This window comes from Pseudomyrmex gracilis, unplaced genomic scaffold, assembly GCF_002006095.1.
Source record: "Pseudomyrmex gracilis isolate BER0280 unplaced genomic scaffold, ASM200609v1 scaffold_693, whole genome shotgun sequence".
NCBI classification, from domain to species: Eukaryota; Metazoa; Arthropoda; class Insecta; order Hymenoptera; family Formicidae; genus Pseudomyrmex; species Pseudomyrmex gracilis.
Genome location: NW_018021277.1, coordinates 39812 through 56022, shown reverse-complemented (window position 1 = coordinate 56022; position 16211 = coordinate 39812). Strand labels below are relative to the sequence as shown.

Sequence of the window (16211 nt, the reverse complement as noted above, 5' to 3'; positions counted from 1 at the left end):
TTCCTTTGTTGACAATTACGTGTATGTTGTGTGGGAAGTTGCAAATTTGTATATTTTCCATTCCTTCCTGTTCTCCTTCCTGAGTTCACAAATCGGCTATTTTAATTCTTGAAATAAATCAAATTCACGCTCTCGAATATACTCACACACTTAAAGAAAGTGACCATTTAAACTCGTGCACATAGCACGGAATAGAACCGCACGCTGTGGACATAGCGTACCGACATGTTGCTCGTGGAGTGGCTGCGTAGTTCCAATGTCTACCACGCGTGGACATGCGCTAGTAGTTTACGGGGGCGGAAAAGTGATTACACATTCTCTTATGGACCTGGCCGTTCTCAGGCTTCTCTCTGGTAGAGTACTTAGGCTGCGGTCCGTTTCATGCTTAATCGCGCATTTATCTGTAGTATATGTCACGTATACTATAGATAAATGTGCGCTTAAGCATAAAACGGACCGCAGCCTTATAGATCGAAGCGGAAGCGAAATCAGCGCAATTTGACAGGTTTCCATCGACTTAAAGTTGATTCTACGTCGCATTAGGTGTGAATTAATGCTTCGGTGGAAACTAGACCAGTAACTAAAAATATTAAGTCTGTTCTTTTTACCTGAACCGGCTGCACTAATTCAGAGTTTCTTTTTTTACTCTACGTTGGAAAAAGAAAGATAAACTCTGAACTGTAGTGTAGCCAGTTCAGGTAAAAAGAACAGACTTAATATTTTTAGTTACTGGTCTAGTTTCCACCGAAGCATTAATTCACACCTAATGCGACGTAGAATCAAATTTAAGTCGATGGAAACCTGTCAAATTGCGCTTATCTCACTTTCCCTACCCGAGAGTGCATCTCCGAGTGTCATTTATCTTTGTTTCGTATCTGGTGGCTGATAAGGATAAAGTATATCCCGGGTGAGGAATCGGAACATAGTAGCCTAGACTGCTTTCGGAGTAGTGAAACCAGCCAGCGGCTGTATCAGTCGAGAGAGTCGTAAGTCGTAAGACAGTACAAATGGGATGACTGTTTTCTGGCTTCTTTCTGGTGTTGCGTAATGAAACCAAACGTGTCATGCAGGGTTATGTTTATACTTTTCTAACCTCAAATGCATTGTTCGACCGTGCGTATGTTCAAATACGTCAACAATAATTTACAAAATTTGAGAAAACTCTCTATGTTTCTACATAAAGATATCATATTGTAAAAATTGCATTTGCAATTTTTATTCAAAAAATGAGCGATTCCGACGAGGATAATTACGCGACGTTCGGTGTTCCTCTGGATCCTTTAGACGAAGGTAAATGCAATTACGGGTAAAATTTATAAATGTATATCAAGACGTTTGTGTTGTCTAGTATTGTATACACATTTCTTATCAAAACTTTTATAGAGAATATTCCACGAAAGAAACCTGTCACAATTGAGGATCAATATGCCTACGACGCTCAAGGTAGACGTAGGTTTCACGGAGCGTTTACAGGTGGCTTTTCGGCAGGATACTTCAACACTGTTGGCACTCGCGATGGCTGGAGGCCACAGCAATTCACATCTTCCAGAAGCAGCAAGGCAGACTCTATTGTTCAACGGCCTGAAGACTTTATGGATGAAGAAGATACAAGTCTCTTTGGAATTGCTCCTAAAGGAATTCGAGCTACTAGTGATTATGCTGATCATGAAGAGAGAGGAAAGAAGAGAGAGAGAATAAGTCAAGATAATAACGGTCCTATTCCTGGTACTCCTGTTCTAAAAGAACTTCTAAAACCTGTCAAGTTAGTATTTGTAAAATAATGTTAAAATTAAAATAGTAAAATTATATGATAATTAAATTTTTAGTCACTTTTTTAATTTTTCAAGCTTTAATTAACATATTTCTTGTAACTGAATAAAAATTTGAAGCTATATTCAATAAAATTTAAATAAATGGTTTAAATAAAAATTTAGTAAAAATTAATAAATTTAAATTAATATTTAAAAGCTATACTCAATCTTCTCTCTTGTTTATAATTGCAGAGAAACCATTGGTATTGTTTTACTCAAAAAGATGGGTTGGAAACCTGGCCAGGGTGTAGGTTCTAGACTCACAAAGAAAGAAAAGCGTAAGATAAGACAACGCAATGAAAAATTAAAACTGGCGCAAGAGAATTCTGAAGTGATGGCAAGCAATTCTGAAGACTCGGATGATGATTCTACCAATATTACTTTTGCACCTGATGACTACGAACCGTTTACTTGCAAACCAAAAGACAATTATTTTGGTATCGGCTATTCGGGTTTAGATAGACGAAAAATTCTTTCCAGTCATATTAATTTATTTGACACTCCGGCATTTTGCATACAAGATAAAAACAAGAAATTGTCCATTCGTGGTCAGGCGTTCGGAGTTGGCGCATTCGAAGCCGATGATGAAAACATATATGAGAAAGAAGATATGTCGCGTTACGACTTTGCTTTGGGTCCCGAGCGTAAGACGAAGACGAGATGGTCTCAGGATGGTGGTTCGAGTAGTTCGCAACCCAATTGCCTGGAAGGTTTTGTTCGCGCGAAAGAGAGATTAGAGAGTAAGAAAGTTTTCAAACCGCCTGAATTGCCGAAAGATTTTACGCCGATGCATGTTGTTCGAAAAAGCAGATTCTATCCGCCTATCGCAGCTCCAATGGAAACTAACAAACGAAGGGAACCATTAAATGCAATGGATAGAGCGCGGATTTTAGAAGATCCCAACGATCATTCGAACAAGCCGCCATCAACTATGTCCGTTGCTTCAAATATCATTTCGAAAACGTTGAATTTGCACGGCAAACAACAAGTTGAAGAAAGAAAAAAATTACAGAGTCAACAGTCGGCGACGAGCAACTCTTGGCTGGATAAATTAAATGCGCAAAACTTTATTAAAGGCGGTGTCGTCGGTTCTGAACAGAGCGGTAGTTTGAAGACATTAGAAAGTTTCAAAGAATCTGTTTCCGCGGTTGAGCAATCGGACACGGATAAATCGGTGAGGAATGACGATTTGTCGAGTAAAAGCGAAACAAATAAATTATTTTTGTCTGATCCGGATAAACAAAAACGGTTTGAGCAGTATCTCACCTTTTTGAAGAACGACGAAAGCAACAAGCTCGAGTCCATTCAACCACTTTCAATGACCGAATGGGATAGAGATCAAGAACGAACGGAATTTGAACAAGCGGCGAAACTCGCACGGTCAAATAACTACATGGCAGATACGTTTGTACATAGCGCCGATTCTGTGGATAAAGCGGATCCGGAAAAAGATAAGAAAGAAGCGGTGAGATTGAAGATGTTCGGCAAGCTTACGCGAAAACGAAGCGAATGGAAACCGGCGAGTATAGTTTGCAAGAGATTTAATATTCCCGAACCGAAAGTCGGTTGTGCCACAGTCGAGACGGAACGGAAATCGGCGAAATTCTCCGTCTTCGATTCTCTGGACTGGTGCAACTCGTCCAAGTTTACGAAAGCCACGGATAAGACGCAGATCGAAGAAATCCCGCAAACGTCGAAGAAATCGGAAGAAAATACAAACAAAGAGATTCCCAATGCTTACACTGATGGTATTCCTAACGTCTATCAAATCTCCGAACCTGTTTCCGAGAAATTTAGGATATTCGAAGTTTCTTACGAGAAAGTTTTTGGAAAGGGCATTCAGAGTACTTCTTCTGTAATGTCAAAAGATATTGTACAAGATGTTGGCGATGATAACGAATTAAAGAATGAGAGAGACCAGGAAGCGGAAAACAAACAAGCGACTTCCAAAGAGCCAGAGAGTGCGTTAAAAGATCAATCGGAAGAGAAGAAGGATTTGTTCAAGGCGATTTTTTTGAGCAGCAGTGAGGATTCTGACAGCGAATCGGAAGAAAAAGTCGACAGCGAAACGTTAAAATCGGTTTTAATCGGCATTAAAGATCCAAAAGAGATCAATACGCAGCGAAACACGTCACCACCACGAGGTATCTTTGCAAAGGTGGATCTTGACAGTTTGGTAACGCAACCGAAACGCGTCAACGATGAAAATAATACGTCCAAGATTTCGGAAACCAATTTGTCAACAAGCGACAGTTCGTCACAGAATGTTGCAACGAATTGTGAAAACAATGACAACACCACCGCAATACCACCGGATATGTACGGTCCGGTTCTGCCGGAAAGATTGTTGAAACAGGACAGCGTTGCGACCACGACAGAAGAACCTGGCGGTACGAATCAGTCGCTAAAACCGATATTCCGTAGTATTGTAGTGTCGAAGATTACGGAGGATACGAGGCTGGGTGGAAAATGGGTTGAGCGAGACATAACGAAGAAGTCGAAGAAAGAAAAGAAGAAGCACAAACACAAGGATCGCAAAAGTCCGAAACACAAAAAAAAGTCGAAGAAGGAGAAACGTTCGAAACATTAATCTCTTAATTTGTAATTCAAACGTTATTGCGTGTACATGAATTTATAATCCGTGTAATTAAAATATTTAATGCAATTGTAATGTAATGCTTGTGAAAAAAATAATGTAAGTGTGTACATAAAGACGCGTTCGAGAGATCGAGAGTATATATCTATTCCGCATATCATTTAAACACTTGTTTTTTTTTTTTTTTTTTTCAAAGTTACGATATGTAGATTGATAGTGCACGAATTTTCACTTTTGATTTACTCTTGATGAGAATAAAAGTTATGATTATAAAAATCTTTATTTACAGTAAGAGCTCGATTGAAATCTGTCGATTCTCTCGTAACTACTAGAATATCGGAAACTTCGTTTGTAATATGCGAAGAAGAAACCTTCGTATAAAAGTTGTCCTTAAATCGAGCTTTTACCGTAATGGAACTCAAATAAATTGATTTTCATTTTCATTAAAATGAAGTTTGTACATATTTTACGCAATATTTTTTTCAACAGTTGTGTTTATTGCACGTAATATGCTTTTACACACATTCATATGATCACGCACGAGTTGTTTTCGACTTTGTGCGCTTTTTTTTGTGAAAAAAATGCGTGAGCGAATGCATTAAATAGGAGAAGGGAGGGGGGGAAACTACTTTCAGAGTGTGAATATTACAATGCAAATCGTGATCTAAAGTTTTTGGTCAATCCATTGTGTGTGGTACGCGGGGATACACACATGTATATGTATTATAATCTACTCTGCGAAAATATGTTTAAATGTATGTTTAAACGTAACATATTTTGGCGTTAACCGCAATGCACGTTCTGCATAATTTCACATGTGCGCAGTTTCGTGTGGTGTGATGAATGAGAATCTCTTGCCGCCAACGTTTGTATATATTCTCTTTTACATACGTATTTAAGTGCGAATTTTTGAGCAGTCCGCCTTTTTACAGTGTCTTCGAATGTAACGTTACATTATCTTCCGGGATACGGTAAAAGTGTGTGACGTCTTGTAAAGAATCGTGAGTCTTTTCAGCAAGATCGCGCAAAAACATAGAATCGGTTAGTCCGACGTCATGGAGTTCCTCGAAGCAGGTCTGCTGGAATTTCCGGATCCAGTCTTTTTATCTACACTGAAACCGAGCCGTAATTCAACAATAGAGAAAACAAGTAAGTTTTTTTGCATTTATTTAAATAATTAAATTGCACGTGTAGCTTTCTCTCTTTTTTTTAATAGCTCACCTGCTGCTTCTCGAACCTCTTTTGAACATGGCTGTTAATTTTTTCTTTAAATTCTTCTTTTCCATCTTGCTGCTTTCGTTGAGGCTTGTTTCAGAACCAGATGTCTGTCAAGTATTCGATCAGTTTAATAATTAACGTTTTGTGCGAATAGAAAGAATAATTTTGAATCTTTAAATTTCCTCTTGCCTGAAGCGAATAGTCGGTCATGTTCGAGTCGTCGACGCTGGACGATTTTGTTAGCTTGTGTGTTAATTTTTTAATTATTCCTTTGCCGTGTTTCTTCTCCCGATCTAACATTTCGCTTCTCGTCGATCCTCCGGAAAAACGGCTTTGCATGTAAAAAATCGTTGTCAAAAATCAATCATTTTATAAAACTTATATTTGTTATATTTTATTTAACAATTATATTTTGAGTTTATAATTCGTAACCATATTGATATTATACTACTTATGTATTATCTCTTTGTTAGCTTTTTACCTATCTACACTGGAATCTCTTTGTCGACTATTTCCACGAGAACTAACTTCCGAACCCTCCAACGATTGCATGCTCGACAAGTTGCTGTCTGTGCCCCATATTGCTGGAGACTGTGCATTACGTGCAAAAAAAAATTAGTACATAATCATAACAATATAGAAAAGTTTAAACTTGTTTGCAAAACCAATAGAGATATATAAATATTAGGTAGTACGTAGAAAGAGAATTTTTGTGTGTCATAGAAAGAATTTATATAAATTACCTCTTGACGTCCGGTTGTTTGTTCCAAAGATAGACTCTTTCTCTTTAGACGCGGTTTAGTGTGATTGAACACGACTCCTTTTCCTGGATCGCTCTCAACCGACGTCGATCTAACAAATTAACAACATTTTTTTTTTTTTTGTAAGTTTTTAATAATTTGCCTGAGAAATTATTCAAAGAATGAGTTGCAATAGAGCTCACCTCTTTCCAAATTTCTTCATTCGCGTTGCACTCACTTCGTCCGCCGTTCTTTTCGATTCCTTGAGTTCTTTTGCCACATCCATTAATTTTTTAATAGTGTACTCTAGTTTCTCCGTTCGTTCTCCAAGTGCCGGAATTACGACTGTTTAAAAAAGTATAAGCAAATAATAAGAAAATTGTAACACATTGTATAAAATTTTTTAATCAATTTCGAACGACTACCTTTTACGCTATCGCTTTTTGTTTCCAACATCGGCGATGATTCTCTCGATTTTGGTCCCTACGGCGTTGAATGATTTTTAAAACGCGTTTGCAATTTTATTTGTTATACGTTCAATTGTATGAATATATTTTATACCTTTAATCGTCTCGGCGGAGTTGGCGTGTACGCGTCGGACGTTCCATTTTCCGCTACGGTGTTTAATTCGGGAAATAGTTGGAGCAAATCCTGAACTTGTTGCATAAGAATATTAATGTTCCGCAGTTCGATTTGCTCTAACTTGTACTTGTTCACTATTACTTCTTTGAGTTCCTGCCTTTCCTTTTCGTGCCGTTCTTTCTCGCGTCTCATCTTCTCGTTGCTAGTTCGTAATTTCGCGTGCGCGTCTCTCAGCTCGAGCAGATCGCATTGCAACTGAAATCGATTGATTATCTCGCTATGAACATTATTTTGACGAATTAAACTTTTCAAAATATATATTACATACGAATAAAGAAATTCTCACCTCTGATAATTTCTTTTTACTTTCTTCTTTCTCTTCGTCGAATATTTTCTTCAACTGATCTTGTCTCCTCTTGTTTTCAAGTCGCTCTTTACTGCGTTCTCTTTCTATCTGCAAAGCAATTGGCGTATTTTTGAGTAATAATAGAAAAGATACGAAAATCGATTATTGAAAATAATCCGTTTAATCTACATTCAATTGTTAATTATTACCTCGAATAGCGTTTGACGTAAATCTCGCGCTAACGTTGCCGTTTCTTGCAACAATCTCTGATGTTCTTCTCTTTCTTTTTGCCACGCTAATTCCATTCGCACTTTCAGTCCCGGAATTTTTGACCGACCGCTCGTGAGCAATCGTTCCTCCTCCAACTGCAATCGTAAAAAAAATTTATTTAAGATGCAAATAATTTTCTTTGAAATTTCTAATCGATTTCATTTAATTTCTAATTACCTCATTAATTCGAGATTGCAGTTCGGAGACTTTAACGTGACTGGCTGATTTTTCGGAAACCAATTCAGCCTTTAATCTAGAAGCTTCGAGCCTTGTCTCGGAAAGTTCATCTTCCATACAACTAATTTGTTTCTCTAGTACCAACACATTGGCTCTTGCTGTTTCTTCGTCCTGAAGTAGTAAAATTAAATATTTTTTTAAAATAATATTTTATGAGTATATAGCAACTTATACTGAAATATTGTTAAAAGAAAGAGAAATGTGTTTTGTGATAATAGTAATATATTACGTTATAAACAAACCTCGTCTGACTTGCCGGAGGATGCGTTAGAAAGTCTACCTTGTCTCGTGGACTTTAGTTCGCCAATAGTTTTTTGCGCACCTTCCAGCATGTGTTTGTAAGTATCACGCTCGCGTTTGTATCGCGATAATTGATTCTGAATCGCTTGGATTTCGTCGTTGATCGCCGTGATTCTGTGCTCGTAGCGCATTTTACATTGCGCCAAATCTGCCTTCTTAGCCTTTTCCGTGTTTGCCAGGGCGTTCTTTAATTTCCGAATTTCGGACTCGAGCGCCGTGGTATCGGGTGTTAACACTTGATGAATCTTCGAAACCGCCTCGTAGTCTTTCAATTTTGTCGACAAATCGTCGTTCTGCATAAAATTCATGAAGCGGACGCATAAAATTTTATAACTTTTAAGATTTTCTTTAATATTTTCTAAAAATTAAGGAAAAAATTAAATTGTACTTACAACTTTCTTCATATCTTCCACTCGTTCCAACAAAGTGGCATTTTCTTTCTTTAACGCATTGATTTCATCATTCAGTTCTAATACGATAACTTTATTCGGTGCCTGGCTGTCCCGAATTTGACTCTAAAATTATCAATCGAATGTGAACATCGATATATGAAAACAAGAAATTCCAACCAAGTGCAACATACATATATAGTACGTAAGTCAAAATTGCATAATAAATCTCATACCTCAAGAGCGAATTTTTCTAATCGCCATTCGTTTTCTTTTAATCTTATTGAATTGCGCAGCTCCTCGAGTTCCGCTTGAATATTTATCAACTCTTTTTTATGCTCCGAACACTTGCTACGATAAAACATAAAATTAAACAAAGAAAAGTGCAGGAAATACACGTTGTTAACAGTGAATTCTTACTCCTCACACCGTTAGTGTCGCATTGCTGTGTTTACCTATTCAAAGATTCATTTTCCTTTTCAAGTTGCACCTTTGAATTCGCAATTTCTTGATATTTTGCGGTTTGAGCCTCGTGTTCTTGCAGATGCTTCTTAATCTCATTCTCTAAATCTATAAAAATTTCAACGTGTGTGTAATACACGCAATTTTCACAATTAACTTAAAAAAAATATATAATACAATGAAGTCTTTTAATAATTCAATTTTGTAGAGTGTCTGGTACTTTACTCGAAATTTTCTCGCTGTACGTCTGCTTCATTTCGTTTATGTGCTTTGTATTTTGTCCAGCTTTTTCTAAAGAAGTTATCTTTTTGTTCAGTGCCGTTATTTCAGTTTCCTTAGCTTTTGTTTCGCTATCGAGTTGCGACGTCAATTTTTCGCTCTCACGTTTGAGCTCCGCAATTTGCGCAGTCAGATCCGTAATCTTCGCCGATGTGGTGGATTTTGTATTTTCCAGTTCCTTCTTCAAACGTTTTACCTCGGCATCGAGCTTAGCTTTTGTCTGTTCGACCTGTTTTGATCGAAAGAAAAATCGAATAGAATTTCCATTTAAGCCTAACAGATAATATATTTGATTCTGAAAAATAAAAAATATACGCACAGATGTCATCGATTGCGACATTTTTGATTCTCTTTCGGTGTACGATGACAGATCATCTTGTAATCTTTTACATTTGTCCTGTTCTTGCGATAGTTTTTCTTTCAGGTCGTTTATTATAGTTTCCATCTTTGTTGTATCCTTCTCCGATGACTTAGCCGTTTCTGTATCACAACGCAAATATTGTATTACTCACAATAAATAATCTTTATGTTAAAAAGATATACGTTATAAATATTTGAGTGTTATTTAAAAATAAAATTTTTTTATGATTAAACTAAAAAAAAAAAAAAAACAAAGTTTTACCGAGGTCTTTTTTCAGTTGCACAACCTCGTTATAAACTTTCAATTTCTCAGACGATAACGATAAAAGTTTCGATTTCAGTTTTTCCTTTTCTTCCGAAAGTGCCAATTTTTCTTTCTCCCACGCTTTTCTCTCCGCCTCCCGTAAAGTAACCGCTTCGTCTAACCTTTTTTTTACTGCAATACAAGTTAGAAGTTATTATTCATTAAAAATGTTTTTGTTTGTTTTTTGTTTGTGTGTGTGTGTGTTATTTTACATTGATAAAATTTAATCTCTTCTACCATTTTGCAAATCAGCATTTTTCGTGTCATCTGCTTTTACACTTGGTTGAACTTTTTTCTTTTCTTTCTCACTAGCCAGTTCTTTCATAGCGGATTCGAGTTTTTCCTTGAGCAGTTCGTGTTCTTTTAGAAGTTTATCATACTTCATATTATTATCTTTATTATCTTTCGATTTTAAATCTGGTATATTGACGTTGTGTCCATTTTTAATGCCGGTAAATGTGTTTAATATGTCTTCTGGAATATATCAATCATCTATTTGTACAAAATGTTTTTTTTAAATAGTTTTCTATAAACATGTGTAACAACTACGGTAGCGCGCAAACCTATTTCTTTTTCCATTTCATCAACCATTTTTTTTAATTGCACTTTTGTTGTGGCATCTGTCGGCTTCTTTTGCGTTCTATTCTGGAATGCACTGCTTACTTTTTGTAGAATCTCTTCTGTTTTTCTTGCCTAAAATAAATATAAGTTTACACACAAGACAATAATCACAGCGTGACTTGATTGTATATGACTACAGCAAAGTTTACAAAAACGTTTTGTACATTTATGATTATCAATGTTATCATATACATGCTAAATTTACCTCTTCGTATTTTTTCTCCAAATCAGTTCGTTCGTTTTCTAATTCCTCGGTTTTGCGTTCTACTTTCCTCAGTTTAAACGATAATATTCGGCAATTTTTGTTCGACTGTTCCAAACTTTTTCGCAAACGAGTGTACTCGTCTGCCTGTTCGTCCCTTATATATGTGAAAATTATATTCATATAAACAACACCGCAGTACAGTGTCCATTCAAATTGCTGCTTTTAAGTATCTCTGTTCCTTTAAAGACGGGAAAAGAATTTTTGACAGAGAGGAAATTTGGAAAGGAAGAGCAGTGTGATAATCCACTTGATGCTCTCCTAAAAAATTCCACAAATTTTGTAAATTCGTAAAACATTATTTTCTCGGTTTTGTTTTTGTTTTGCTTAAAGATTTCTTTAATATGAATATTTGCAAAAAAAAACAACACGTGTGATCCCACAAAAGTAAAAAGTGATAAAAATTACATGATGGATTTTGCACGTGTGAGCTTGATTACCAAAGATACACAGTTCCGTATTCGGCGTAAAGCGAGGAAGTTGGACGTGTGGGGATCACATACATCTCAAATCCTTCCAAATCGTCGTCCTGCAACAATCCATATAGCTCATTTTGCAAAAGATTTTGATGCTCTTGCTCGAGACGCGCGTCATTTGCTGGCACGTAGACTTTTCGCATAAAAGTGTTTCGATCTTGTAGCGCGAAATTTTCTCGTCAAATCGTATGTTGAGATATTTTCAAATGAAACTCTCGGAAATAGCTTTTGCAAATTGAAATGTGATACATGATGATCAAGAGGAACAGAGATACCAACTTTTACAAAAAAACACGATTTATGTTAAAACAAAAAAAAATATCTGTAGTTATTTATTATACTTTACAGAAAAAAAAAACGTCTCACAAATATATACGGCGAGTCGTATTTCGCAATTAGTATAATGATTCACAGTCGTGAGCATTGTAAACGTGTTAGTTACAAGAGTGGAAATTACGTCGTAAAAAAATCTTGAACTTCAGTCGCTATTTTTCGGCGAACTGATAATCGAAAATTTGATAACTGTTATTTACCTGATGATAATTAAAGTCACACACGTGTATAATACTTTGTATGAAATCAATTTATTATATAGATATGATTATCTAATGAAGAAGCATATACAAATATATAAAATATAAATACTGATGTTATTGAATTTAAAATAATACCTGTTTTTTTTTTTTTTTTGTATTTTTACAACATGTAGATCTTTGGCAAATAACATGCGTGTAACACAAATTACAAAAAGCGGGATGCTAATAATAAGATATTTGACGATAGTTTTTATTGCACAAGAAAATGTAATACCTAAAATTATCTTGCAACTCGTAAATCTCTTCTTCTAATTGTCTGATTTCCTTCTTCATATCCTCATTTTCGTCCATTAAATTTTCGCAAAGGCTCTCGGCTGCCTTCAATTTTGAACGTAATTCGTCGTACACTTTATCTCTTTCTCCTCTTAACGGCTTAGAACTCGTTTCTTTTTCCAAACTTTTTACTTTCGCCAGCAATAAATTCTTCTCTTGTGTAAGTACTGCAACAAAAGCAAGATATATTGCATAATATATTATATGCAAGATATGTTTTCTAATGATGAATTTTACAAAACACACAGTATACCTTCATTTTTCTTTTGTAATTTTGCCACTTCGCCTGTCGATGTTTTGTTCGACATGGTCTCCATAGTCGCCAATCGACGCAGCAATATCTCACTTTTTTCTTTTTCCGCCTTCTCGCATCTCGCTTTCATATCGTTTAATTGAGACTTTAATTTCTCTATCTCACTCTGCGAGGATTAAGTGTCGCAATTAACTGATTGATAATTTATTTATATATTTAATCGTGCTTTTAACCTTCTCGGTTCTGACACGTAAAGAATCGTTTTAAATAAATTAAAAATAATTTAGACACTTTATCCTACTAGTGCTAGTTTTTTTTTTGTCTTTATACATAAAACACACATTGTCAGTTCCGAGAAGATTATAAGTACATTGTATAAATGTATTGTACAATAAAACTTCAATGTTTTAAAAAAAAGAATTTTGTTTTAAATTACGTGCAGACATTATTACGTTTTTGCAAGTAATTTGTTTTATTTGAGTGAGTTAATCAAAACATTTAAACGAGTTGATGCATATTTAGTGGATAATTTGGTAGTATAATTTACGGTAATATGAAAAAAATGGTTTACATATGTATATATGTGTGTGTATAAGTGCATAACATGGTGCATAATATACAATAAGGCGACGCATAAATTGTTGTTACTATACGATTTTTCATGTATGTGCGTTTTTAAAGTAACGAGAGCGACGAATCGTCTCACCTTCTCGAATTCTTCTCCCTTTACCGTGACATTATCCAGTCTCCAGCCCTCAACCACCTGTTTCGGCGGTGCTGGTCGTGATTTCCTTACCTAGAGCGGTGTAATAAATGAATGCGCACAATGGAATCTTACACATTTGCACACTCTTATCACTGAATGTCGCTACGCTACCACTTTGCTACATACGATTAAACCGCAAGTCGTCTTTTACACAAAAAGAAAAACGTTCACAGGCACATGTGGTGGGTGTGTTTTATTGCAACGAAAAAAAGCGTATCATGCAATCTCTCTTATCGGATTAGGCAACGAATAGAATACCTGAATTATGAATTCCACATCGTTTTCCGAAGCTCCTTTGTTAGTGTTACTTATCACGTTTTTTATCTGAAGCTTCGCCGGTTTTCTCACGTCTGTGTCGAACAAATGTAAAAGATTTTATATATATACAAATTGTAGAGAGAGAATTCAATATATATATATATATTACAATAATTTTAATTTCTAAAATATACAGCTAGCATATTCCAAAATTATTACTTTCTAATTTCTTCTGAGTGTCTTCTGGATTTTTATCTATGGCGGAAAGATCCATCAGGGATGTCCATCCAGTCGACGCCGCCGGTTGCGAGTAATTACTCTTGGTTTCATCCTTCGCCAAGTTCGTAACGGATGACCACATCTTTTTACTCTCGGAATCACTTTAAAATTTATTTGACAAACAACGTAACTCAGTTTACACATTTATATCATTGAGAGAAAGTTAAAGTTACGTTTTTTTTTTTTTTATTAAAGCTAACGAACGTGAAAGTAACGCATTTTATCCAGAGAGAGTCATATTTAATATATTTCAGAAGATATAAGATTTCGATAAATGTGCTAACAATACGCGTTATGTAATAATGAACATTTTGTCCGATGTATACCAACGATAAATCTTACCGCGTCGGTGAATCAATAGAAAGACTGGGAGACGAAGACGTAACATCTCCGAGACTATTTCTCCTTCCGCCATGCTCTTTGTAATCCCTGAGAAAGTAATTGTTCAATTCGAGACGTTTGAAAAGACGCAAAGTTTTCATTATTTTAAAGTTGGTTTTTTACAAAAAAAACTCTAGTTACCTGAAACACCGTTTGCAACGTGTTGGCCACCGAACTTGTGGGTGGAAACCCAAAGGACAAAGAGGATCACCTTTCTTAGATGAATACGCGGAGTGCATCCTGTATATGCAAGTCCTTTTATCAATAGTTTTTTTTTTTTTATTATTATCTGTGTGTACTCGTGATCGCAAAATAAATATTATTTACTCGAATATTATTTATTTGCAAACGTAATAAAATTAAAAATAATTAAAAAATCTAAACAAAATTATATATATATAAATTATGTAAAACATTAATCCGCATTGTTGCGCAGTTCTAAAATGTCTGTTATTTTCTTGAATATTGCAGTTACTTATTCTTACGTCGCTCAGCGTCCACTAACACGAATATGGGAAGAATTCGTGTTATACGCAAAAGGAGAGATGCAAAATTGCTATAATTAGACATTCACCTTTGAATACGACCAATTCGCATAAAAATGAAGTCGTTAAAAACTTATATCAGTTTTTATTTTCCATTTTTAACTTTATCTTCATCTGAGTTTCTTTTGAGTCTCTAAGAGTGATACTATAAAAGTTACATGCAAATATAAATCTTTGTAATTATTGATTTAATTAATAAAAAATTTGAGAAAATTGTGGAAGCGAAAAATTGTAAAGTTGAATTTTAATCGGTTTTTTCTTTGCGCAATTTTGCAGAAGCGGAGGAACTGAACAGAAAACTAACATTTTTGTCGCCTACATATTTTTGACAATTCGCGCACACATATACACGCACACATGTAACAAGTAGTGGCACTTAAAGAACCATGCGCACCGGTGGTTTATTTATAAAATTTCAATGCCACATTATCTTTTCCTTTTCCGACTTTTTATAATCGACGCAAAATCGGGAGACGAACCGGGAGGAACGAAGAGGTCACGCTCGATCGCATCCTCTATTCGATTTCGATCCGTCAACGCGATCTATCTCTTACGCAAGCTGTCGCTTCGATTGTACAATGATGTTACTCACTCGATCGGCACCGATATTAACCCAAATGCAGCGGGTCGGAGTGAATTAAATTTATCCTAGACTATTGCCGGTCGGTCGGTCGGTCGGTCAGAAACGGCCGCTCGTCATCGCGTTGCTCGTCGTCTCTTCCATCCTGAATAAACACGGTAATCGCATCGCAATCACGTAATTGGACAACACTCGCATTGCAAGAGAACAGTTTTCTCGCGATCTCTCGATCACCCTCGGAAAAAAGTTTTATCCTTTTACTCGCATAACTTTTTTATTCGTCCGCGTATCCCACGATCTCTTTGCCGCGCGCGACGTCACTAATAGCACTAACACAGCTCCGCTATTACGGAGTTTGTCCGTTTTCCCGTAGCCGAACTGACTGTGTGCGAGATGTACGGGCGATTGGAACTACGCCAAAGTGTATATTTATCTTTAGCTATAAATATAGAGAAGCGCGAAATACACTCATAGATTGCGCTTGTATATATGAGCGTCTTGTGAAGTTTTCTTTATTTATTTTCTGCGTTAATTGCACGATTCTGCGATTTTCGACTTCAAAAACTTGTGTGAAAATTGTACATATATAGAATTTTCTTTGGTTTAGTTATTCTGATACATAAGGCATGTAACATTCTTAAAAAGTTGGAATCCAAAAGCCTTGCTTGCATCAATGCATCGTGGAAGACCATTACTTTTCTCTTAGAAAATTTAAAAAAAAGAACTAATTAATATTGTATCGCTACTTAAAGATATCGTGACAAAAATAAAATTTACACATAAAACTCAAGTTATTTTTATAGATTTTTTATTAAGATACCATATTTAAACATTTTATCCATATTTTTCTTCATATATAAAATTTATATCTGTTTATACAAAAACGTTATTCTTTGTAGCCCCTTATATATTCCCTCTGTAATAAAAATTATGGAATGTTTATTAAAAAGTGAAATTTTACTCTAACAAATATAGTACATTTTATAACAACAATCACAAGTTGAACTTACAATAAGTAAAAACTCGG

The 16211-nt window shown here is 35.6% G+C and overlaps 2 protein-coding genes across 4 annotated transcripts; one reads left to right on the top strand and one right to left on the bottom strand.

Annotated features, from left to right (window-relative positions):
• Positions 1-785: 785 nt before the first annotated feature.
• On the top strand, positions 786-5340 carry LOC109861334 (G patch domain-containing protein 1 homolog). Its single transcript, XM_020440939.1, has 3 exons — positions 786-1290; positions 1384-1762; positions 2004-5340. The coding sequence occupies exons 1-3, from the start codon at positions 1227-1229 to the stop codon at positions 4399-4401; spliced, it is 2841 nt and encodes a 946-aa protein (XP_020296528.1). The 5' UTR covers positions 786-1226; the 3' UTR covers positions 4402-5340.
• Positions 5341-5428: 88 nt separating this feature from the next.
• Positions 5429-15551, bottom strand: LOC109861333 (golgin IMH1-like). Of its 3 annotated transcripts, none has more exons than XM_020440937.1 (29): positions 15197-15551; positions 14201-14314; positions 14021-14107; positions 13619-13779; positions 13400-13491; positions 13082-13171; positions 12376-12541; positions 12064-12289; positions 10721-10874; positions 10458-10587; positions 10132-10368; positions 9853-10026; positions 9550-9710; positions 9177-9459; positions 8945-9059; positions 8726-8840; positions 8493-8615; positions 8043-8393; positions 7741-7911; positions 7503-7658; positions 7294-7401; positions 6927-7202; positions 6791-6848; positions 6569-6710; positions 6369-6477; positions 6107-6216; positions 5815-5956; positions 5629-5732; positions 5429-5519 (listed from the first exon to the last, which is right to left on the bottom strand). In XM_020440937.1, the coding sequence occupies exons 2-29, from the start codon at positions 14296-14298 to the stop codon at positions 5450-5452; spliced, it is 4209 nt and encodes a 1402-aa protein (XP_020296526.1). In that variant the 5' UTR covers positions 14299-14314; positions 15197-15551; the 3' UTR covers positions 5429-5449. The 3 variants fall into 3 exon arrangements, with proteins under 3 accessions (XP_020296526.1, XP_020296525.1, XP_020296527.1); XM_020440936.1 differs by having other exon boundaries at positions 14201-14299; XM_020440938.1 differs by lacking the exon at positions 13082-13171 and having other exon boundaries at positions 14201-14299.
• Positions 15552-16211: the final 660 nt, after the last annotated feature.